Here is a 21,079-nt window from a genome sequence, read left to right as displayed (position 1 = left end):
AGCCGCTAGGTGGCCCCCGCTCACCTGTCCAACCGCGCTTCTGCGGGCCTGGGAGGCGATCCTCCAGAGCGTCCTCCGGTCCTGCCCAGGTGAGCACCTGCCCAGGTACGCCCGGGTCACTCCCCGAACTCTGCCTTCCCTTCTGCGGCCTCGCCACTGGAAATGCCTTTCCCTCAGCACCCAGACGTCTGGATGCTGCCTTCATGGGCCTTGGGGGCGGGCTCACACCCCTCCATCCCAGGATGCCTCCCTGACTGCTCTGAGCACACCTCCAAGACCTCCTCCGTTGGTCCTTAGCACCCCTCCCTTGGGTTCTCAGTTCAGCCCCCCACCCCCGCTCCACCCCCCAGGGTGATCTTTTATCTGTGCACAAATGCGTCTGGAGTTTACATCCTCTCCCCAAACCGTGGAGTCAGAGCCTTGCGTTTCCGCCACCTGCCTGCTTTGTGCCTGTAACTGCACAAGGGCCTGCAAACCTCGCCACTCCCCACCAATAGGCAAGTCCTTGTTTATGAGGAAACTGAGGCTTGGGGATGACGTGGAATCTGCCCAAGGTCACAGCAGGAACATCTGAGCCTTGCCCTGCTCAGGTGCTGTGATGCACTGTGACAGAGCCCTTCTGAAGCGTGTGCGGTTAACCCTTCGGCTTACATGGGGAAACTGAGGCTCGGAGAGGTATGTTGCTTGCCCTCAGCCACACAGCCAGGGCCCTGTGCCCTCCACCACATCCTTCTTCCCAAGTCTGAGGGCCCTCTAGATCACCTGCTGACCCTCTTAATTCATAGGAAAGGCCGGCGGGCGAGAAAGAGCCAGAGGCCAGAATTGGAACCTGGATCTCCTGACTCCCAGCCATTGCTGTGGGATCCTCTCCAACTCCCGGGCTGCCTCAGTCCGGGAAGCCGGGATCGGGCCGCAGGTGAGGCCAGCGGTCGTCCTGGAAGGAAAAGGCGGCTGGGGACAAACAGCTGGTGGTTTGTGAACCTAGCGCCTGGCGGGTGGCAGTCTCCTCGGATGGCACCGGGCCACAGGGTCCCCCGCTCCGGGGCCCAGGAAGTGCCCCAGCCCAGGCTGGACGCGGCCCCCACCCCCAGCAGTCTGCCCCGCCAGTGCCGGACGCGTAGAGGGATCGGGAGAGGGACGAAGATGGGGCGACAGACTGGCAGCCAGTGGGGGAGAGACGGAGACGGTGCCAGGGAACAGCGCGGCGGCCAAGGCGCCCCGGGAGCCGGAAAACAGCTTTGGGGAGAAGCGGGGGCGGGAAACGGGGGTGTCTGTCTGGAGCTGGGGGAGCAGAAAAAGATGGGGACGCAGAAAGGGGCGGAGGAGGGGCGGCCGGCGGGCTCGGCGGGGCGGCGGGAGGGGAGCGTGGCGTCGGGCAGGGAGCGTGGCGTCGGGCAGTGTGGGAGCCTCCCGGTCGGAAGCCGTAATAGCAGCTCGTTCGCCGCGCAGATTAAGGACTTTCTCAATTACCTCCGAAGGCCGCTCCCGGCGGATTAAATGCTTTTAAAAGTGCTGCTGGTGGGAAGGGGCAACTAAGAAGCCCCCTCCTGGCACAAATTCCCTCCCGGCGGAGGAGAAGGCGGGGGCTGGGACCGCGCGAGGCGCGCCCGGGAGCGCGGGCGACCGGCCGGGAGCGCGGCCGAGCGCGGAGCAGCTGGTACTCGCGACCACAGCGCCGGCGGCTGTGGCAGTGGTGGGGACCCCCACTTCGCCCACGGGCCGCCCGGGCAGGGGGGCGTCGGGTGGGCTCTCCGACCGCGGGCGCGAGGGCACGGGTCTGCGGATGCGGACTGGGACGCCCCCAAGACCAGGCTCACGCGTCGGGGTCCGAAGCAGGGAGGTCCCCGGGGGCTGGAGACCCCACAGCTGGGCGCACTTGCCCCAGGACCTGGACCCAGACCTCGGGGGCCCGCAGGGGGCGCACCCCCCCGAAACTGCCCCCGGCGCAGCCTGGGTCTTGGGGCAAGCCCTGCGTCCTGAGCCGGGAGGGAGCCGGAAGGAGCGCCACGCCACTCCCCGGAGACGCCGAACCGGCCGGCGGGGGCGCCCTCGGGGCCCGCCCCGCGCATGGTGAGTTGTGCGACTCCGGCCCGGGAGGAAGTTTGTGCAGAGGCGCCGCCGAGGGGCTCTCAGGCCCCTCCGGGAGCCAGCAGGAGCCGGGCCGCCCGCGGCTGTTTGCTGCCCTCCGGCCGGCCGCGGTATCTGGGGGCCAGTTCGGCCTCCTTTCTCTTGGCCTTTTCGGAGGCGGAGTTCAGTATCCAAGTCCGCGGGTGTGAGCGCGCGCGCGTGTGTGAGTGTGTCGGGGGAGGCCGAGGGGAGCAATAAAAAGCAAAGAGAGTCCGAGACCAGAAAAGATGCGGAGATTGAGAAGGAGGGAGGAGGGACGAGGGAGGAGGGAGAGGAGCGCGCCGGGGAGGCGCGGGAGCCGGGAGCGGGGACGGCGCGCAGCGCGAGCGGCGGGCGTTGGGCTGGCGGCTTTCGCGCTCTCGCTCCTGCTCCCGCCCGCACACAGCGGCGCGCTCATCCTCACACGCCCGTCCGCTCCCAGGCCGCCCCGGCGCGGGGCACAGAAGCGGGGACCCGGCGGACAGAGCGCGCCCCGCGCCCGCGCCCACGCCCACGCCCACCCCGCCGCCTTTGCGCTCCGCAGCGGCGCGCCTCGCCCGGCGCCCCCGCCAGTCCTGCCGGAAGATGGTCAACGACCGGTGGAAGACCATGGGCGGCGCTGCCCAACTTGAGGACCGGCCGCGCGACAAGCCGCAGGTACGCTCGGGCGCTGGGACACGGGGCCTGGGCGGCTGGCCAGGCGGTGGCCGCTCGGGCCGGCGGGGCGGGCACCCATTGCGGGGGCTGGAGTTTGGGGCGCACCCCTTCGAGGCTCCGGAGGCCCGGGCCGGGATGGGGACCCTCCGCTCCTCCTCCCCTAGTGGAGGCTTGAACTCGAGGTTCGGTGGGGGCGGCACCCCTGCAGGAGCCACGCGCGCTGCGGGCCAGGTCTCCTGCGTCCCCGCACCCCCAGCGGCCCCCTGGTGCACGCGGGTGCAGAGGGAGGCGGGGACTTACAGTTAGCTGTGTGTCCACAGACAAATCAGCCCCCTTGCTGAGTCTCCGTTTCCTCACCTCTACAATGGGCGTCTTAACTACCCACAAAATCTCCACTCTGGGCGCTACCCTGTGCCAGGCACCTGGTCCTGAACCTGACCGCCTGAATCTCCTCTGCATCCTTCCCTTTAGCCAGGGCCCTGCATACAGTAGGGGATCAATAAAGATTCATCTCCTGCAGGAACGCTGGGTATTGTGATTTTCTGACTTTAAGACAAGGAAAGCAGGGCTCAGAGATGGTTGGCTCCTGCCTGAGGCCACGCAGCTCTGACGGGATTTGAACCCTTGTCTGTGTGCTCCAGGGCTGATTCATGCCTGCCTTCCTGCTGCCTCTTCAGGGGCAGTGGAGGTGGGGCTTGGAGGGTGCCCAGGGCTGTGCGGTGGAAGTGGGTGAGGGCAGAACACCTGGGCTGGCCAGCAAGGGGGCTGGAGTCCCGAAGCCGAGGCGGAGGGGAGCCCCAGGGCTGCCCCGGGCTGGGCTGCCAAGGGACTGGGGCAGGCAGGCGAAAATGAGGAGGCCGCTCGCTCGTCAAGGAGAGGAAAGAATAGGGCTGCCCATTTTAAATTTTAAATTTCTCCCAGACAGATGTCATTGGGGAAGGAACAGTTCGTGCTTGCAGCTGCAGGAGGGGGTGGCACGGGCAGCCCTTGGTGGTCCCTTCCTCTCAGGAGCTGCAAGCTGCTCATTCTTCCTGGTGTGACACTGCCGTGGCACAAGGGCCCAGCCCTCTACGGTTTGCAAAGCCCCTTCCCATTCATCGGCACTACCTCACTTCTCCAAGCAGGCTGGGGGCCAGTGCGTTCCCATGTCACAGACCAGGGATCAGAGAGGTTGGGAACATGTCCAAGTCACACAGCATGTTGGCAAGAGAGTAGGGATTCAAACTCTGATCTAACCACACACCTATCCCACTGCTTCTCAGGGGTGATCGCGCCCCTCTTTTAGGTCAGGTCTGCACCTAAGCCACCGCCAAATAACAAGTCCCCTCCTGCTGAGATCTGACTTCTCCCCCTTAGCAAGAACTGTCTTAACTTCTAGACCTGTCCTCCAAGGCCATCCCTAGCCTGGCATACTGTGCCTTCCCATTGGTCCCTTACAGGCAGTGACTGTTTGTTATTTGCCAACCCTGGGCCCCACACCATGCCGCCCCATTTCCAGATCTTTTCTGTGTCATCTTGTTTGCTTCCCCAGCCTTACACAAACACACACACACACACACACACACACACACACACCCCTTCACTCAGGGACACCCTACATATACTCAAAATCAAGCTCAAATGCTGCCACCTCCTCCAGGAAGCCTTCCCTGATGCCCTGTGGCTGTGTCTCTAAGTTCTAGTAGTGTTTAGCCTGTGCCACTCAGCTGCCTTGTCCTGGGCCCCTCCTGCATCAGGAGATCCCTTTGGACACACCCTCCTCTGGAGCCCATCTCTGCTTCTCTCCCTGGGCCCAAGCCCCATTCCTTCCAGGCAGCTCAGGTCAGGCATTGAGAGTGTTTGCTGAATGGAACTGCGTGATGCTTTGTCAGGAGACGGCCAGCAGGCACTGGTCTGTCTCAAGGGGAGGTGCCTTCTGGGGAATGTGTTTGAAATTTGGCTTCAAGGCCTCCAGGCTGGGCCCCGCCTTCCTCTGCTGCTCCCTGGGGGCACAGCTTTCAGCCCCCACACAGCCCAGCTCTCTGCCCCTTGGCATTGGAGGAAGCTCGAGGGCTGTTGCTCCAAGAGCCTGGGCCAATAGCAAGCACCCGCCTCTCCTCCCCGCCCGTTTGGTGACCCAGCATGTAGACAGGCTGTTCCCTGTGCCAGCTCTGGGCTTGTTTGAAGCTTCAGACAAGAGGCAAGGCCTTTCCTGTGGCCACTGTCAGAAGAAAAAGAGAGCGCTGCTTGCCCTGGTTCCCTTGGGCCTGCCGTCCCCTGGGCCAGCCTTGTCTCCTCCCGTGTGGCCAGGTTCGTCTCACCCACTGACATGCTGTGTGGCCCTGGGTAAGTTACTCTTCCTCTCTGGGCCTGGGCTTCACCATCTGTAAAGTGGGAACAGCAATCTTCGCTTCCTCCTCATTTCGCAAGGGCTGTTATGGGGGCCACGTGAGATACTGGTGTGTTTTGCAAACTGTAAAGCACTGTGTACTCATGAGGAGAATGCCTCTTGCAGCAGCCTGTCCCTTCTACAGGCTGGCTGTGTCCCGGTCTCCTCTCTGTCCACCAGGAAACGCCATCTGAACATCTGGCTCCTACCAGAGGGGCCTGGCCGAGGTTCTTTAACGGGGATTTTCCTCTGGGAGCATAATGCCGACGCCGCACTCCAAGCACCAGTAGGTCACAGGCCACAACTAAGACTCGTTTCTTAGTCACAGCCACCCTAGGAGCTTGGTGGCAGGGATGATGAACCCATATGACAGATGAGGAAACTGAGACTAAGAGCTGGAACTGGGACTCGAACCTGGGTCTTCTTGGACAGCAGACAAGGGCCTCTGTGGGAGAATGGAAGGAAGGGAGGATGGAAGGAAGAGAGGCTGGCCGCCCTTTCTTGGTTCAGCCCACTCAGCCCCAGTTGGGACCCCAGTGTCCAGGCTGTGTGGTTCTCAGGGTACCGAAATCACCTGCTGTGAGTGGGTATAGCCCAGGTCCAGAGGTCCTAAAGGAACTTTGTCAGAGCGCAGCCATTTCTGGGGACCACCTTGGGCCCCATCTGTCCCAGCCCTATCCAGCCTCAGCTACTCTTTGTCGGGCGACCTTGGACAAGTTGCCAACTTGGACTTTGTTAACGCGTCCTCCCTCTCCCTACAGAAGGAGGAGCCTCTCACACCCTTGGGGCAGGGTGAAACGGTATTTGCCAGGAGTTTGGAGTTTGTCAGATGAAAGGATCTAGAAATAGACATGATTCTTCTGGTCTTGGAGCTTGGGGCAGGAAGTCACTCTGCAACCGTTTCCTCTGGTCAGAGGGGCTTGTTTCTGAGCTGTCTCCAAGCCACCCTACAGGGAGGTCAACTTCCAACCCATCCCAGGCAAGATCTCTTGACGCTTTCAAAATTTCTAAGAACATTTCAGAAAGGAAGAAAGAAAATCTCTTCGGGAAGTTCTTCCTGATGTCTAACCTAAATCCCTGCTGCATTAAATTTACTCAGTGACTATTTAGGGAGGCCCTACCTCATGCTAGGAGGTATAGTCTGGTGGATACAGTCTGTGCCTCAGAGAGCTTAGAGTCTCATGGGGGGAACAAACTCACAGGTCAGGGGCGATTACAAACCATCATGGGTGCTAGAAAGAAGATCCATGCCTCTTTCTTCTTGTTCCCTGGGGTTTGGGTTGAGGTCACTGTGCTAGGCTCGGGGTTTCCCGAGCCCGTCCTTCTGAGCTCACTGTTTAGCTGGGGAGTGGTGTGGCTGAGGAGATAGAATGGACAGGAGCAGGTGACTGTCCAGATGTTGGGTGAGGGAGGGAGGCCTGGGGAGGTGACTGTCCAGATGTTGGGTGAGGGAGGGAGGCCTGGGGAGGTGCCAGCTTTGCGGGTGCAGCAGGTGGGGTTGGTGCCATCCCCGAGTGAAAAATAGGAGGGCTCAGGTTTGGGGTGGAGAGACGCTGCTTTGGGCCTCAGTGGGCTTGAGGCCCCGGTGGGCCCTCTGGGAGGCCAGAGCTGTATGTCGGGGGGAGGGTGGGCAAGACCCTTATAGGAAACATCTGGAGAAGCCCCCTCCGTGGTTCAGAGCAAATGCTCCCAGGGAGTGAGACAGCTGGGGGGCTTGGAGCCTCTGGGAGGGGCAGAGGCCGGGAGCTCTGTGGGGCGCTCTTGTCCCCTTGGATACCTTCAGCCCCTCCTGCGCCCCTCCCTGTGTCCTGAGACTCCAGATGGCCCTCGGCAGGGTTCTGCTGAACGGTCCCCAGCGGGATGGCGGTTCCCGCTCAGGTCTCACAGAACAAGCCTGCAGACCCCCTTCCTAAGTCTTTGGGACCCCAGAATGGTGAGCAGAGCCACCAGCTCTTCACCCCCAGGTGAGTCTCTGGGACCCTCCCTCTGCCAGGGCCAGGGCTGAGTTCAGCCCTTCCTGGGAACCATGTGCCCAGCCATGTGCCAGCTGGGAGCATAGTGGGCTCCTGGGAACACAGGAGGTATTCCCCCGAGGCTCTGGCCTGAGGCAGGGCCCAGTCCCCTCAACCCACAGAGCCCGTAAGCCCCCCACCCAGGCTCTGTGCAAGCCTTTGCTGGATCCAGAGCCCACAGGACGCCGCCACCTCCAACTTTCCATTTCCCAGTGCAAAGCCCCAGGATGTGTTTTTGTCATGCAGAACAGCTGCCTGCGTTGGGCTGGGTGCTCTTAGGAGATGGGGGTGGGTGGCAGGAGGGGCGCTCACCTGGGTCTAACCTGGCCTGGTCTCCCCTGGAGGGAAACTTTCTTCTTCCTCCTTTCAACTGTGGAGTGTGGTCCCAGTCTCCCCAGGGGACTCCTGCCAGGCAGCTCTCTCAGGAGGTGAGGAGGAAGGGAGGTGTGCCAGCTTAGCAGAGCGCCTTGGCATCAAATCCCTTCCTCCTGAGCACCCCCCGCCCGCCGCTTCCCCAGAACTCCCAAGGCTGGGGCCTCAGAGAAGGTAGCCTGGACAGAGGTCACCCTGTAACTGAGGCACCCTCGGGGGCTGCCTGCCACCCTCCTGGCATGAGTCTGATCCTCCTTTTGGCCAAGGCTTCTTAGGCAGCCGTGAACCCTGGGTGGGCACTGGGGGTCACTCGAGGAGCCAAGCTGGGTCCCTCCAGCTGGAAGCTCGTGCGAGTGGTCAGTGGCAGAAGTGGGCTTTGAACCCGGGGCTCCCGGCTCAGGCCCCGGTCTCTCTCCTGCCACTTGCCCGGGATGCCCTGTCTTGGGAGCTGGGGGCTCTGTGTGCATCCTCCCCATTCCGCAGCCCCCAGGGAGTGCACCCGGCTCGGCCACACCAGGACGGATGAATCAGCTCCAGCCTCAGGCATACCAGTTGGGCTGCTGAGCGCCCAGAGCCCCCCTTATTATCTCGGGCAGATTTCTTCGCAAGGCACGTAAACGGCAGCCCATAAAAGGGAACAGTACTTCATCTTTAAGGTGATCTCTGAAGACTAATTCTCCTCTGCCGAGTGCCCTGTTTCATCTCCAAGCTCCGCTGTCCCCTGCCTCTAGGGGACCCCCTGCGGCTTCCTCGAGCCCCTCCCCATTTCGGTGCCCTCTGCCTTCCCACCAGGGAGGGGCTTGGGTGGGAGGAGGGTGCAAGATAGGGCAGGGGTGTGGGAGACGCAGAGGGGAGACGGCTGACCTCTCTGCCACGCCAGCCCCAGCCTCTCCCGCCAGGGGACCTTAATGCCACACAGTCTGATGATGCGGTCCTGAGCTGCTCGGGGCAAGGTGTCTCCTGACGGGCTCCAGAAGAGTGCATGACAGGGACTTAGCTGCTGACACAGAGCTGTCTATCAAATCCAGCCATACTTTAGGCAGGGAAGGAAATCATAGAACGGCCCAGTTAGTGGCCCTGGCACAGAGGCAATTCCGGAGTGCCCCAGCCCTGGGTCCAGGTGGCGGCTCCAGTGCGCCTCCCCCATGTGACTTTGGATGAGGGTCTTGTTCTCTGAGCCTCAGTTTTCTAATCTGCATAGTGAATTCAATGATAGCATCAACTGCATGGGGTTACTTGGATAATTCAGTGATGGGAACATGGTCCACGACCAAGGAATGGCAGTGATGGTGCAGTGCCCACCTGACCTGCAGGTGGCTGGGGGCTGGGGATGGCCTGAAGCTTGCCCATTCTGTGCCAGGCTATCAGAGGTGGGCACAGGGTCAGAGGCAGCCCTGCCTTGGGGCCCAGGGCCCAGCCGGGGTCATGAGCCTCTGCCCATGCCAGCTCCTTCCTTCTGTCCATCTGCCCGTCCATCCAGCAGCGGCTGTAGGGGCTGCTCTGTGCCAGGTGGTGAGCAGGTCCCTACCTGTGGAGGGGCTCACAGTCCAGGGCAGGTTTCCTGAACTTGAGATTCACTAGTCCCTGAATCCTCAGAAGCTGTGCCCACAGCTCTCACAAGACACCCCAAAAAAATCAGACAAAGTCAAGAATCACAGTCTGTGGACCGGACATGGTGGCTTGTGCCTGTAATCTCAGCACTTTGGGAGGCCAAGGTGTGAGGACTGCTTGAGCCCAGGTGTTTGAGGTCAGCCTGGGCAAAGTAAGGAGTCCCTATCACTACAAAATTAAAAAAAAAAAAAAATTAGCCGGGCATGGTGGTGCGTGCCTGTAGTCCCAGCTACTCAAGAGGCTGAGACGGGAGGGTTGCTTGAGTCAAGGAGTCTGAGGCTGCATTGAGCTAGGATTGTGCCACTGCGCTCCAGCCTGGGCGACAGAGTGAGTCCTTGTCTCTTAAAAAAAAGTATCCCAGTAATCCAAGTCCATAGTACAGGAACTCCCCAAGAACAGGAGCTGGGGCTGACTGGTGCCCTGATACATCCTCAGGAACTGGCCCAGAGCCTGGTCATGGGGAGATCTAGTGAATGTGGAATAGATGATTGAATGAATGAGTGAGTAAATGAAGTCGAAGGCCGCAACAATCTGTCTTGTAAGCACCCTAACGGGGGGAGCACAGAGGAGGAGCCCCTCCAAGCTGCGGGGAGTGGAGTAGAAACAGTCAAGGAAGGCTTCCTGGAGGAAGTGACAGCTAGTTGAGCCCTGAAAGAAGAGACTACATTAGGTCAGTGGAAAAGGAGGAGGGGAAGCAGATACTCCTGGCCGGCCAAGGGAGCAGTTTGTGCAGAGCTGGTGGAGAGGAACTGTGCATTTGGGTCTGGCTGGAGTAAATTGTCTTGATGCGTGGAGCCCAGAATGGACGTGGCCCCCAAGAGAACCGGGCAGGCATGGAGCACTGAGTCCTGGCAGCCGCATGACAATAGGGACAGGCCAAGGAACTCTCTTCCACATCCTGACAACAAAGCAGATCTCTTTCGCGGGGGTCTGCATGTCCAGGCGCATGTCCCCTCCACCCGGTCCTCTTCGGGTGCCAAGTAGGTCATCCAGCAGGTCCTCGTGGAATTTGAATTTACAAAAACGATTCTTTCCTCTGCCTCATCTTCTAGGTAGTAAGACACAATGATGTAAGAGGCATCTATCTCTGTTCAACGTATCACTAAGAAAGCAAGCAAGCTGTCAATTACAATTGTAAGATGTCCCCCCCATGTTGGAGATGCTAAAACGTGAAAAAAAGAGAACGTGCGTCCCAGCATTGACGACACACAGAAATAACACTTTGGGTGGAAAAAAAATGTCCTCCAGATGCTGTGTGCACACTGATCATGGGATAATAAAAGCCACTAATATTTATTGCACGAGCACAACGTGCCAGGCACGGCTCCAAGCGCTTTAATATACGAAGTCATTTCAAGACAAGTCTCAAATTCGGAAAGTTGAAAATGTGGGGAAAATGTGTCTGAGAGTTGAGGAAATTCAATCATAGGAGGGGCCTGGCCCGGGGACGAAGGCAGGAGGCTCGCGGCCTAATCCCAGTTCTGCTTTTATTTGCTGTGTGACTCTGGAAGAGCCCCTTGCCCTCTCTGGGCCTCAGTTTTCCCTTGTGTGTAATGCTCTGGGGCCATGAGCGAGTCTGCCCAGTGAATCTGGGCCTCCGAGAGCGTATGCGGCCACACTCTGGCACCTCTGTTCACCACAAGCTGTTCCTCGGCCTTGGCTTCTGGCCAACACAGTTTTTTATTGCGCCTGCCCTTTGTTTCCGGTTTTTTTTTTTTTGTTATTTTTTGAGACGGAGTCTAGCTCTGTCTCCAGGCTGGAGTTCAGTGTCATGGTCTCGGCTCACTGTAACCTCCGCCTCCCAAGTTCAAGGGATTCTCGTGCCTCAGCCTCCCAAGTAGCTGGGATTTACAGGCATGTGCCACCATGCCCAGTTAATTTTTGTATTTTTAGTAGAGATGGGGTTTCACCTTGTTGGCCAGGATGGTCTCGATCTCCTGACCTTGTGATCTGCCCACCTTGGCCTCCCAAGTGCTGGGCTTACAGGCATGAGCTACCTCGCCCGGCCCTGTTCCTGGTTTTGAGATATGGCTTGTTCTGGAGTGACAGCCACCTGTTGCCTCGGCCCTGCTCCTCCTTGGAGGGCAGCAGGCCTCTTCTCCAGAGTGGCCTTAGGGCTACCTGGCCCAGCGGGTTGGCGTTTTCTCTGCCAGGGGCCTGCTCTGTGAAGAGGTAGAGGAAGGGGAGAGGACGGGGCGGGGTATGGGGAGGAGGTGCCTAGGAGCCCCCATGTGCCCTGGGGACTGGAGAACAGCGGGACAGAACACGGGATGTGGCTGCTACAGTTGGAAGGGACCTTCCGTGATGGGTGCCCACTACCCCAGGGCACTCGTTTCCAGAGACAGCACGAGACTGTCTCTAGCATCGCTGCTGTTGCATCACAGCTCTCTCTGACCCGTGTATAGAGAGGTGGGTGTCTCTATATTGCTCTGTTTTACAGGCAAGGAAACTGAGGCTCAGAGAGGTGAGGCCCCTGGCCCAGGGTCACACTGTGGGAAATGCAGCTTGGAGGCCTGAGGCCTGAGCCCTGGCCCATCTGGCTGCAGAGGTGGGATCTCCACCTCCAGCCCTTACTGGGTGGTGTGGGCTCCACGGGGGCCACACGGCCGCACACACAGGTGACCATGGGTCCCTGGGCTGTCACCGTGCAGGGCATGGGGGGAGGTGGGCAGCAGGGGCAGCGAGAGGAAAGGCTTGGCATTCTGCTTGTGTCTTTGTGTCTTTCTGCCTCGGTTTTTATTTCCCATCCAATCCGTCTCCATCTCCCTGCAACTCCCCGCGTCTCCCCGCGTCTCCCCGCGTCTCCCTGTGTCTCCGTATGTCTCCACCTCCCCTCTGGGGCTCTGTCTCTCTCCACTTTCTCCCTGAGGCGCTCACTGTGTCCCTCTCACTGCATCTGTGGGTGTCCCTGTCTCTCCGTCTCCCCTTGGACTGTGTCTCAGTACCTGTCTCATCTCAGTCTTTCTGTGCCACGCCTTCGCCCAGCCCCCAAGAAGGGGGTCCTCTGACCCCAGTTATGTCTCTAATGCTGGCCCCTTCTCTCTCCCGTCCGTCTGTCTGTCTGTGTCTGTGCGTCCCGGGCGGGCCTGCAGCGGCCGAGCTGTGGCTACATGCTGTGCACCGTGCTGCTGGCCCTGGCTGTGCTGCTGGCCGTAGCCGTCACCGGTGCCGTGCTCTTCCTGAACCACACCCACGTGCCGGGCACGGCGCCCCCGCCTGTCGTCAGCACTGGGGCTGCAGGCGCCAACGGTGCCCTGGTCACTGTGGAGAGGGCGGACAGCTCGCGCCTCAGCATCCTCATCGACCCGCGCTGCCCCGACCTCACCGATAGCTTCGCACGCCTGGAGAGCGCCCAGGCCTCGGTGCTGCAGGCGCTGACCGAGCACCAGGCCCAGCCACAGCTGGTGGGCGACCAGGAGCAGGAGCTGCTGGACACGCTGGCCGACCAGCTGCCCCGGCTGCTGGCCCGAGCTTCGGAGCTGCAGACGGAGTGCATGGGGCTGCGGAAGGGGCATGGCACGCTGGGCCAGGGCCTCAGCGCCCTGCAGAGTGAGCAGGGCCGCCTCATCCAGGTAGGGCTGGGGTCTGCGTCTTGCTGGAGGCGAGGGGTTGGTGCTGCCATATGCCAGGCGCCTGATGTCCACGGCCTCACTTAATCCCCAAGTGCCCCAGACAAGGGGCTATTGCTGTTCCCATCTACAGACAAGCACATGAAGCTCAGGGAGGCGCAGTCACTCATCCAGGGCCGCACAGCTACTGGGAGCCAGGATTCAAACCCTGTTTCTTTCCCGGTGACCCGGGTAATTGTACAGCACCCCACCGCATTTGGCAGTCAGTCAAATCCAGGGCTTGAGGCTTCCCCAGTGCTCCAAGGTACAGCTGAGGCAGGGCATTGCCCCCCATCAGGAGCAAATCGAGGCTCAGAGAGGGGATGTGACTTGCTAAAGGGCATGTGGCTGATCAGTGCTACCCCATCAGAGAGAGCTGCACCCCATCTCTTCACGCCCCTCCCAGTTCACTACCGTGCAATACCCACAGCTTCCCAGGAACAGAGAGACCAGTCCAGGCAGCCCAGCCAGACCCCTAGCCTGTCCCAAACCACCTCCACCCTCCCCACCCCTGCCCCCAGCCAAGCCAGGCTCCAGCCAGCTCCAGCCAGCTCCAGGTGGGTCTGGGTGAAGGCTTTCCAGCTTCGGCTCTGAGACCATGCTGGAAGCACCACCCACAAGAAGTTCCTCCTTCATAGGATGAGGGATTTGGGATCATCTCATTTGCCTCCACCATTTTCCAGGACAGAAAATGGTGGCCCAGAAATGGGTGGTGATTTTTCCTGGGTGCCGTGGCCAGGTCAGACCTGGAATCCAGCCCCCGCTGGAGCCCTGCCCAGCCCCTGGCCCTGTGCCACGTTCTCCCAGTGACTCAGATCCCTGAAGGCTAGGAGCCAAGCCCCTGCCCCCACGGGCGCCCCAGCCCCATCCGCCCTCCTGCCCCCAGCAGCCACTGAGAGATCCAGGCATTTGGTCACTCAGCCGCTCATGAGCAATGGGCCCTTTCCCTCCCTTTGAAGGCAGCAGCTGGAGAAATTACAGTCCTCATCACCCTGTCTGGGTGACTGATGGGAAGGTGGCTTCCCCCTCCCGGGGTAGAGGGATGTTTAGACCGCCTTCCGGCTGCCCCTCTGTGTGCAACTTCCCCAGGCCTCATCAGCAGGGCTGGGGGCTGGGGGTACCTCCTGACTTTCTGGCTGACCTGGGACCCCCACCTCACTCCAAATCGCTCAGCCCCTGGTCAGCTCAGGCCCAGTTCATGAAGGCCCACCCTTAGAGCTGGGGTGGGGGATTTAGAAGGAGGGACCCAGAGTCCTGCCTTCCCAATAGCCTGCACAGAGGTTCAGAGTGTTCCCGCAAGACTAACAGCCTTTCTGAGCCCAGGAGTGCCGGCTCACCTGACATATTTACTTCCCCAAAAATGTTTGATTTGACTCATTCCCCACAGACTGGATGATTCAAGAGACAGTGTGTCTTTATGTTTCATTCAGAGGCAGCGAGCCATGCTCCTAACTTCTCCCTTCCAAGCTTCCCAGACCCTCAGCTGATCAGCACAGACGTGGGTTTCTCAAAGCTGTGCCTGTAGGCACCCTGAGTTGGAATCGCCAGAGCTGCTTGTTAAAAGGCAGCCTCCCGGCATGGCCAGGTGCAGTGGCTCATGCCGTAATCCCAGCACTTTGGGAAGCCGAGGTGGGCAGATCACTTGAGGTCAGGAGTTCAAAACCAGCCTGGCCAACATGGTGAAACCCCGTCTCGACTAAAAATACAAAAATTAGCCGGGCGGGCACCTGTAATCCCAGCTACTCAGGAGGCTGAGGCAGGAAAATTGCTCGAACCCGGAAGGCAGAGGTTGCAGTGAGCTGAGATCACGCCACTGCACTCCAGCCTGAGCAACAGAGCGAGACTCTGTCTCAAAAAAAGGAAAAGGCAAGTTCCTGGGCCTCATCCCCAACCCCCTGCAGCCCCCAGTTGGGGGTGATTCTCATGTGTAGTCCCTGAAGCCTGCTGGTCATGGCTGAGCTGAGCCATTCTGGCCTGAGGGTTTGAGTCCGCAGAGCTGGGATCCAGTCCAGGCCCCATCTGTGCCAGCTGTGGGATACCGGGCAGGTTGCATCCCCTCTCTGGGCTGGGTCTTCTCACCCATGAAATGTGCATAACACAGTCTATGCTGAGGGGATATTGGAGCGCCTGGCTACAGGGCTTGGCTGGCTCTGTCACATGGGGGATACTCACCATCTGCACCATCAACATCTCCTTATTATTATAGTAGAAATTGTTTGTGAGCTGAAATTTAAATCTATAGGGAGCCACCATGCCACTATTGAAAACTCCCTTTTCTTTTTTCTTTTTTCTTTTTTTTTTTCTCTTTTTTTTGAGACGGTCTTACTCCGTCACCCATGCTAGAGAGCAGTGGCGCGATCAGGGCTTACTGCAACCTCCACCTCCTGGGCTCAGACAATCCTCCCACCTCAGCCTTCTAAGTAGCAGGCACTACAAGTGTGCACCACCATGTCTAGCTAATTTTTTTGATTAAAATTTTTTATAGAGAGGTCTTGCTATGGTGCTCAGGCTGGTCTCAAACTCCTGGCCTCAAGCAGTCCACCCACCTCGGCCTCCCCACGCGCTAAGATTACTGTGTTGGGCCGAAAATCCCTTTTCTGGTAGGAGTGATAGGCCTACACCATGTGCTGGGCTCTGTGTTAATAGGCACTTTGCAGCCTGATAATGCCAGGAGGTTGGTACATTTGTTATCCCATTTTATTTTATTTTAATTCATTTATTTATTTTTTTGAGACATGGTTGTCTCACTCTGTCACCCAGCTGGAGTGCAGTGGTTCGATCTCAGCTCACTGCAACCTCCGCCTCCCGGGTTCAAGCAATTGTCCTGCCTCAGCCTCCTGAGTGGCTGGGACTACAGGCACATACCACCACGCCCAGCTAATTTTTTTGTATTTTTAGTAGAGACAGAGTTTCACCGTGTTGGCCAGGCTGGTCTCAAACTCCTGGCCTTAGGTGATCCACCTGACTTGGCCTCCCAAAGTGCTAGGAATACAGGTGTGAGTCACCGCGCCCGGCCTTGTTATCCCATTTTATGGAGAGGCAGACTGAGGCTCTGAGTGGCAGGTGCCTGTGCAAGCTCGCTCACACAGCTAAGCAGTGCCGGGGACAGCAGCTCTGACGCCGCTACCTCTAAGCGCTGCCCAGCCCTCCCCTGATGCTCCTGTGCAGCTCAGTGAGCAGGGACTCACTTCCCCATTAATTCGGGCATGTTTATATGTACATTTTCAACTTTAATCATCTGCTGGCTTAAACAGAGGTCTTCCCTGCCCGTTAGCAAGAGGGAGGAGGCCATGCCTAAGTTTTTTTTAGTGCGTTGTGGCTGTGTTGACTCAGATAAATGGGCAGCACCAGTGTGACTTAACCAAGTGATCTTTGCCGCACACACATCGCAGGGCGCCCCCCACCTACCGTCTTCCCTCCCGGCCCGGTTGGGGTATGCTGCCTGTGTCCCTCTGTGGGGCGTGCCCAATGGAGCTCGTCTTCAGGACGCTGCCGTGAAACCCAAACGCTCTGCCTGCCCATCTCTGCTCCTCTCTCCCCTGGCCTCAGCCCTCACTGAGTCACCTGCTCAGCAGAGGGGAAACTGACAGGGAAACTAAAAGCTTTGGAGGGCCCCTGCCTCTGGACGAGCTGAGAATCATATTTTGTGAACTGCCGGCACTGTGTATTTCCGTTTTCCTTCCATGAATGGGCTATTATCTGGCAAGTGACATGTTAGGTGTATAAAGACCCGGCCGGCTCCACGCTCGCTGGCTGGCCGGCTGTAGCTTACCCACCACCCCTCACCCTCCACATGGTCCTGCAGCCTCCTGAAGCCCAGGGTGAGGGCAAGAGACCTCAGACCCTTCAGGCACCCAACAGAGGCAGAGGTGCTGGGGGACAGCATTGCGCTTGCCAAGCTCCAACCCCAGGGCTGTGATGGAGGGAGGGGTGGGGGTGAAGGATGGAGAACAACGGCTGAGCTCCCCAGCCCAGGCTCTCCTGAATCCCCCCACTCAGAGAAACAGGGCTCATTATCCTGGGTTACAAGGAAGTGGAGACATGAAGAGATTCGGATACTGTTCCAGGGTCACACAGCTAGTGAATGGGGGAGGGACTGGAGTCAAAACACAGACAGTCAACACCAGAGCCTGGGTCCAAACCACCGCCCTGTCCTCACCCTGATCCTGGTCTCCTACACAAGAACACAGCCCCGGGCCCCTTTCCTGCCAGCCCGCCCTAGGGAAGTGTCCTGAGTCCTGGTCCCTGCCCCCAGTGCCATCCTTCACTCTCAGGGATCTCTCTTTCGGGGCCTCAGTTTCTCCATTTGTCACAAGCGATGACAACCTTAAGTCCCCCCTCTTTGCAGCGCGGTGGGGGACCCAGTGAGGTCATGGACATCGGAGAGCCCCAGAAACTCAGAGTGATGTTTGCATGGGGAGTGGGGGTGGGATGGGGGAGCCTTGTTGGTCCAGAAGCCTGGGGGGCTGTGCAAAGGCTCCTGTAGCCTCCCCAGCCTCAGAGCACCCCTCTGCCAAGTGCAGATCAATCACTCCTTCCTCAGCAGCCTTGCTCGGGATCAGAGGAGGAAGCGGTGGGGATGTCTGGTAGCCTAGAAGGTGCTGTGGGAACTTGGTGTGCTGAGTACCCGGTCGGTCCTTGCCGCTGTGCTGGGCACCTCCCACGTGTTGTCACCGGTCCCCATATCAGTTTGGCCAGGGCAGGGGAGACAAGGCGTGGTGAGGACATTCGCCCCTGGTCATATAACTGGCAAGTGGATGTGCTGGGCTGAAGCTGGATTTGCCCAGCGCCAGGCGCTCTCTCCCCGCCTGGCACGGCCTCCTCCAGTTTACTCTTCCCTGGGCCGAAGAGATGGCCGAAGAACGCAGCCTGGGGCAGCAGGGGTGGCAGGTGCCTGCTGGAGCTTCCTTCCCCTCCGGCCTGCTTCCCGGCCCTCCCAGCCCTTGAGGCCCCAAAGCACAGGCTCCATCATAGCCTGGCTGGCCCCTCAGACCACCTTGGACAGGGACCCAAGGGGCAGGGCAGGGCGGGGCCTGCCATTGAGCCAGGAGCCCACCTCTGCCTCAGGAGAGGGCCCACTCTGGCCAGTGACCTGCTATGTGCGCCACCCCACCCCCAACAGAGCCCCTGCCCCCTCAGCTCCCCCACTGTGTTCCGCAGCTTCTCTCTGAGAGCCAGGGCCACATGGCTCACCTGGTGAACTCTGTTGGCGACATCCTGGATGCCCTGCAGAGGGACCGGGGGCTGGGCCGGCCCCGCAACAAGGCCGACCTTCAGAGAGCGCCTGCCCGGGGAGTCCGGCCCCGGGGCTGTGCCACTGGTGAGTGGGGCAGGGGCTGCCTTCCTCCGGTGACTCGGGTCCCAGCTCTAGGGAGCGGGGAAGTGGGGTGAGGGTTCCCCAGCCGTGAGACTTCCAGGGCCCGACCCTGCTTCCATGTGGCCCGCGCTGAAGCCCTCTCGGTCCGTTCTCCAGATGAGGAAAGTAAGTCCCAGAGAGGGTGATTCTCTCACCCAGCCAGAGAAGGGAGTGGCAGAGCCAAGGTCGGACTCCAAGGCCGGTGCTCTCTGAACCCCATGGGACCCCACATGTGTTATCGATGGGCAGACAGTTTGGCCAGGGGGCTGGGCAGGAATGCGCTGGGGCCGCAGCCACCCTGACGGCCTTGCCTGCCTCAGGCTCCCGGCCCCGAGACTGTCTGGACGTCCTCCTAAGCGGACAGCAGGATGACGGCGTCTACTCTGTCTTTCCCACCCACTACCCGGCGGGCTTCCAGGTGTACTGTGACATGCGCACGGACGGCGGCGGCTGGACGGTGAGTGTCCCAGGCTGGGCGGGTGGCAGGGCAGGCACCAGGGACCATGAGGCTGTGTACCTGAACCCGGGCATTCCGAGCAGCCTCCCACCCAGCCCTCCACCGTGGATCTGTGGACTGGCCCTGCCCCAGTGCCCTTCTGCCTGGCCTGACCCCACCCCTACAGAAGAGGGGAACAGGGGACTCCGTGAGCTGACCCTGGGGTACCTACTCTGGAGCGGACATTAGGCAGGAGCCACCTGAGATCCCCAGCTGTGGCTCTTCCAGCAAGGGGGGATTCTAGGCAAGTCGGGGTTTGGGCCTAGGACAACATGTGGCAGCAGGCACCTGTTACTAACGTGGGTTCCAGGGCTGATGTGTGCGGGCGCCTGGCTTTTTGAACTACCCAATACACGGCGCATGTGCAGAAGAGAAAGGAGGAGTGTGGCTGCTAGGAGCAGAGACCCCCCCACGGCTACGGGCTGACAGGAGCTGTCTGATTCCTGCACCTCCTGGTCCCTACCTGGGTGGGAAACAGGAGCGCGATGTCCCAACTGCCAGTCACAGGGCAGGGGCGGGACCACATGAGGTGCTGGGAGAATGGGGCAGAGGCCCTGGTTTGAAGACCAGGAGGACTGGCTCTTTAAGGCTTCTCAGCCTCACATTTCATTTCAGTTGGACAGACATTTTTGAGCACCTACTGTATACTGCGTTCCGGGGAAGCACAGAGATGGGGAAGCCCCTGTCCCAGTCTTCCCAAGGAATTTACACGCCGGGGGGCACTGGGGGCGGAAGAAGTCACTGTAGCAGAGGGGAGGGTAAAGCTTCCTGGAGAAGGGGGCATTTCTCATCAGCCGTTAAAGCGGGGAGGGTTTCTGAGTGCGGGCCGGAAGGAGAGGGTATTCCAGGAGGAGGGGGCAACCTAATGCGGCTACCAGGGAACATTCGGGGAGAAGGGCCCGAGGGATTTGTGGTACGTGATGAGATGAGGCTGGAATGGTCCAGCCCCAGGCTGCAGGTTGGGACACACACTCGGAAGCTACTGGGGGTGTTGAAGAGAGGAAGACGGGATGGGGACTGTGCTTCAGGAGAGGTGACTTGGCGATGTGCATCCTTGGGCAGTGGGGAGAGGGACGGGGAGGAGGTGTTTCGAGCGTTCAGTCCACAGGTCTATGATGGGACCCCGACAGCAGATGTCAGAGAAGCGGGGAGCCTGGAGGTTCCATGCTCTGGCCCCGTCATCCACAGGCTGCCCCAGGCGTGGCTCTGAGTCCTGCTGTGTGACCTGGGGCAACTTACCTCGGTTCTCTGAGCCCCCGTTTCCTCGGCTGTGAAATGGGGATGCCCGCCTACATCCTTAGAGCTCTTAACTGCAAGCACAAGAAAGTGGGGGGCTCAGCTGAGAAGGAGTGTGCTGGAGAGAGACTGGGAGGCCGGAGATGCCAGTCAGGGCCGCTCAGCCAGGAACAGAGACCCCAGACCAGGCCAGGGGGTGGCCCGGTGAGAACCCCACCGCCCCAGGGCTGCTGCCACTGAGTGCAGGCCGCATCTCGCCCGGGATCTTGGTGTTGACTATTTTTGGTGTATTGATGTCTAGGCCCGCAAACATCTGGGGGAGGGGCTTAACATCAGACGAAACAAGTGACCGAGGAACAGGAGACAGGGAAGCCTCTCGGCGGGGAGCTTTTGGGGGAGGCAGGGGTGCAGGCAGCCTGGGTCAGTTTTGAAAGGGGTCAGCGGTCCCCAGCAGAGGCAGGACGCGGGGAGGCCCACACAGGCGAGCGGTGGAGAGACGAGTCCTCCAGCAAGGCAGAGCCTGCTGTGATAGGAGCCAGTGTGAGAGCAGAGAGAATCCCCACAAGACCCCAAAGACAGACACATCTCTAAACCTGTCTTCAAGCTCCAGAGGAGAGCTTTTAAAAATGTACTGGAGCTGCGTCTGGGGGATAAAAGCTCTTTTGTTTTCCTAACTCCAAGAACGTCTGAGTTATGGCATTTGCTTCTGGGAACCCCTTGGCGGGCGGAACAGTGAGAAGGCACCAGCCGAACCCAGAAATCAGAGTTCAGGGTCAGGACAGGCTTAATGAAAGATCAGGACGCTGGAGCGGGCCATGTGTCTTCCACTCCGGTGGACGTGAAGCCGATCTCCCGGGAAGTCAATCAGGGTTTGGGCTGGGAGGCGGGTCATTCCGACGGCCTCAGCTTCAGGGGCGATTGGAGAGGAGCTGATGAGGAACTTCCCCCAAGCCCTGGCGCTCAGACACCCGGTTCCGGGGGCCCTAGGAGAGAGGCCATTCTCATCTGAGAAGTGCTTGCCTGGCCAGTGAGCGTTAATATCCATTTGGGCCTCCATCAGAAGCAATCTTTTCCCAGGAACCGCTCGACATCTGTCAGGATCACCCCCCTGCCACACGGAATCTCTCAGAAACTCAATTTTTGTTTGGGAAGGAGCTGGCTGCTGCCTCTCCATCCCCAGATACCATCCATCCTCATTAGAGTCCCTGTCCGAACTGCCAGGCCTTGAGTGCCAATGCCACCTGATCCTTCCTGGAG

At 59.8% G+C, this 21,079-nt stretch overlaps 1 protein-coding gene across 3 annotated transcripts in view; it reads left to right on the top strand.

Annotated features, from left to right (window-relative positions):
• Positions 1-1,655: 1,655 nt before the first annotated feature.
• Positions 1,656-21,079, top strand: part of FIBCD1 (fibrinogen C domain containing 1) — a 36,719-nt gene continuing 17,295 nt past the window's right edge. The window contains exons 1-5 of one of the 3 annotated variants that reach the window (XM_063714097.1): positions 1,656-2,070; positions 2,549-2,763; positions 12,219-12,698; positions 17,895-18,054; positions 18,411-18,547. In XM_063714097.1, the coding sequence (XP_063570167.1) occupies positions 2,692-2,763; positions 12,219-12,698; positions 17,895-18,054; positions 18,411-18,547 (849 nt within the window). In that variant the 5' untranslated portion in view covers positions 1,656-2,070; positions 2,549-2,691. Of the gene's footprint in view, positions 2,291-2,548; positions 2,764-12,218; positions 12,699-17,894; positions 18,055-18,410; positions 18,548-21,079 lie in introns of all 3 variants that reach the window. The other 2 variants (XM_063714096.1, XM_063714098.1) reach the window with 2 other exon arrangements.

The sequence above is a fragment of the Pongo abelii genome, chromosome 13, assembly GCF_028885655.2.
Source record: "Pongo abelii isolate AG06213 chromosome 13, NHGRI_mPonAbe1-v2.0_pri, whole genome shotgun sequence".
Lineage (NCBI taxonomy): Eukaryota > Metazoa > Chordata > Mammalia > Primates > Hominidae > Pongo > Pongo abelii.
Note: the sequence above shows the minus strand (reverse complement) of the source record. Positions and strands in the feature narration are given on the sequence as shown.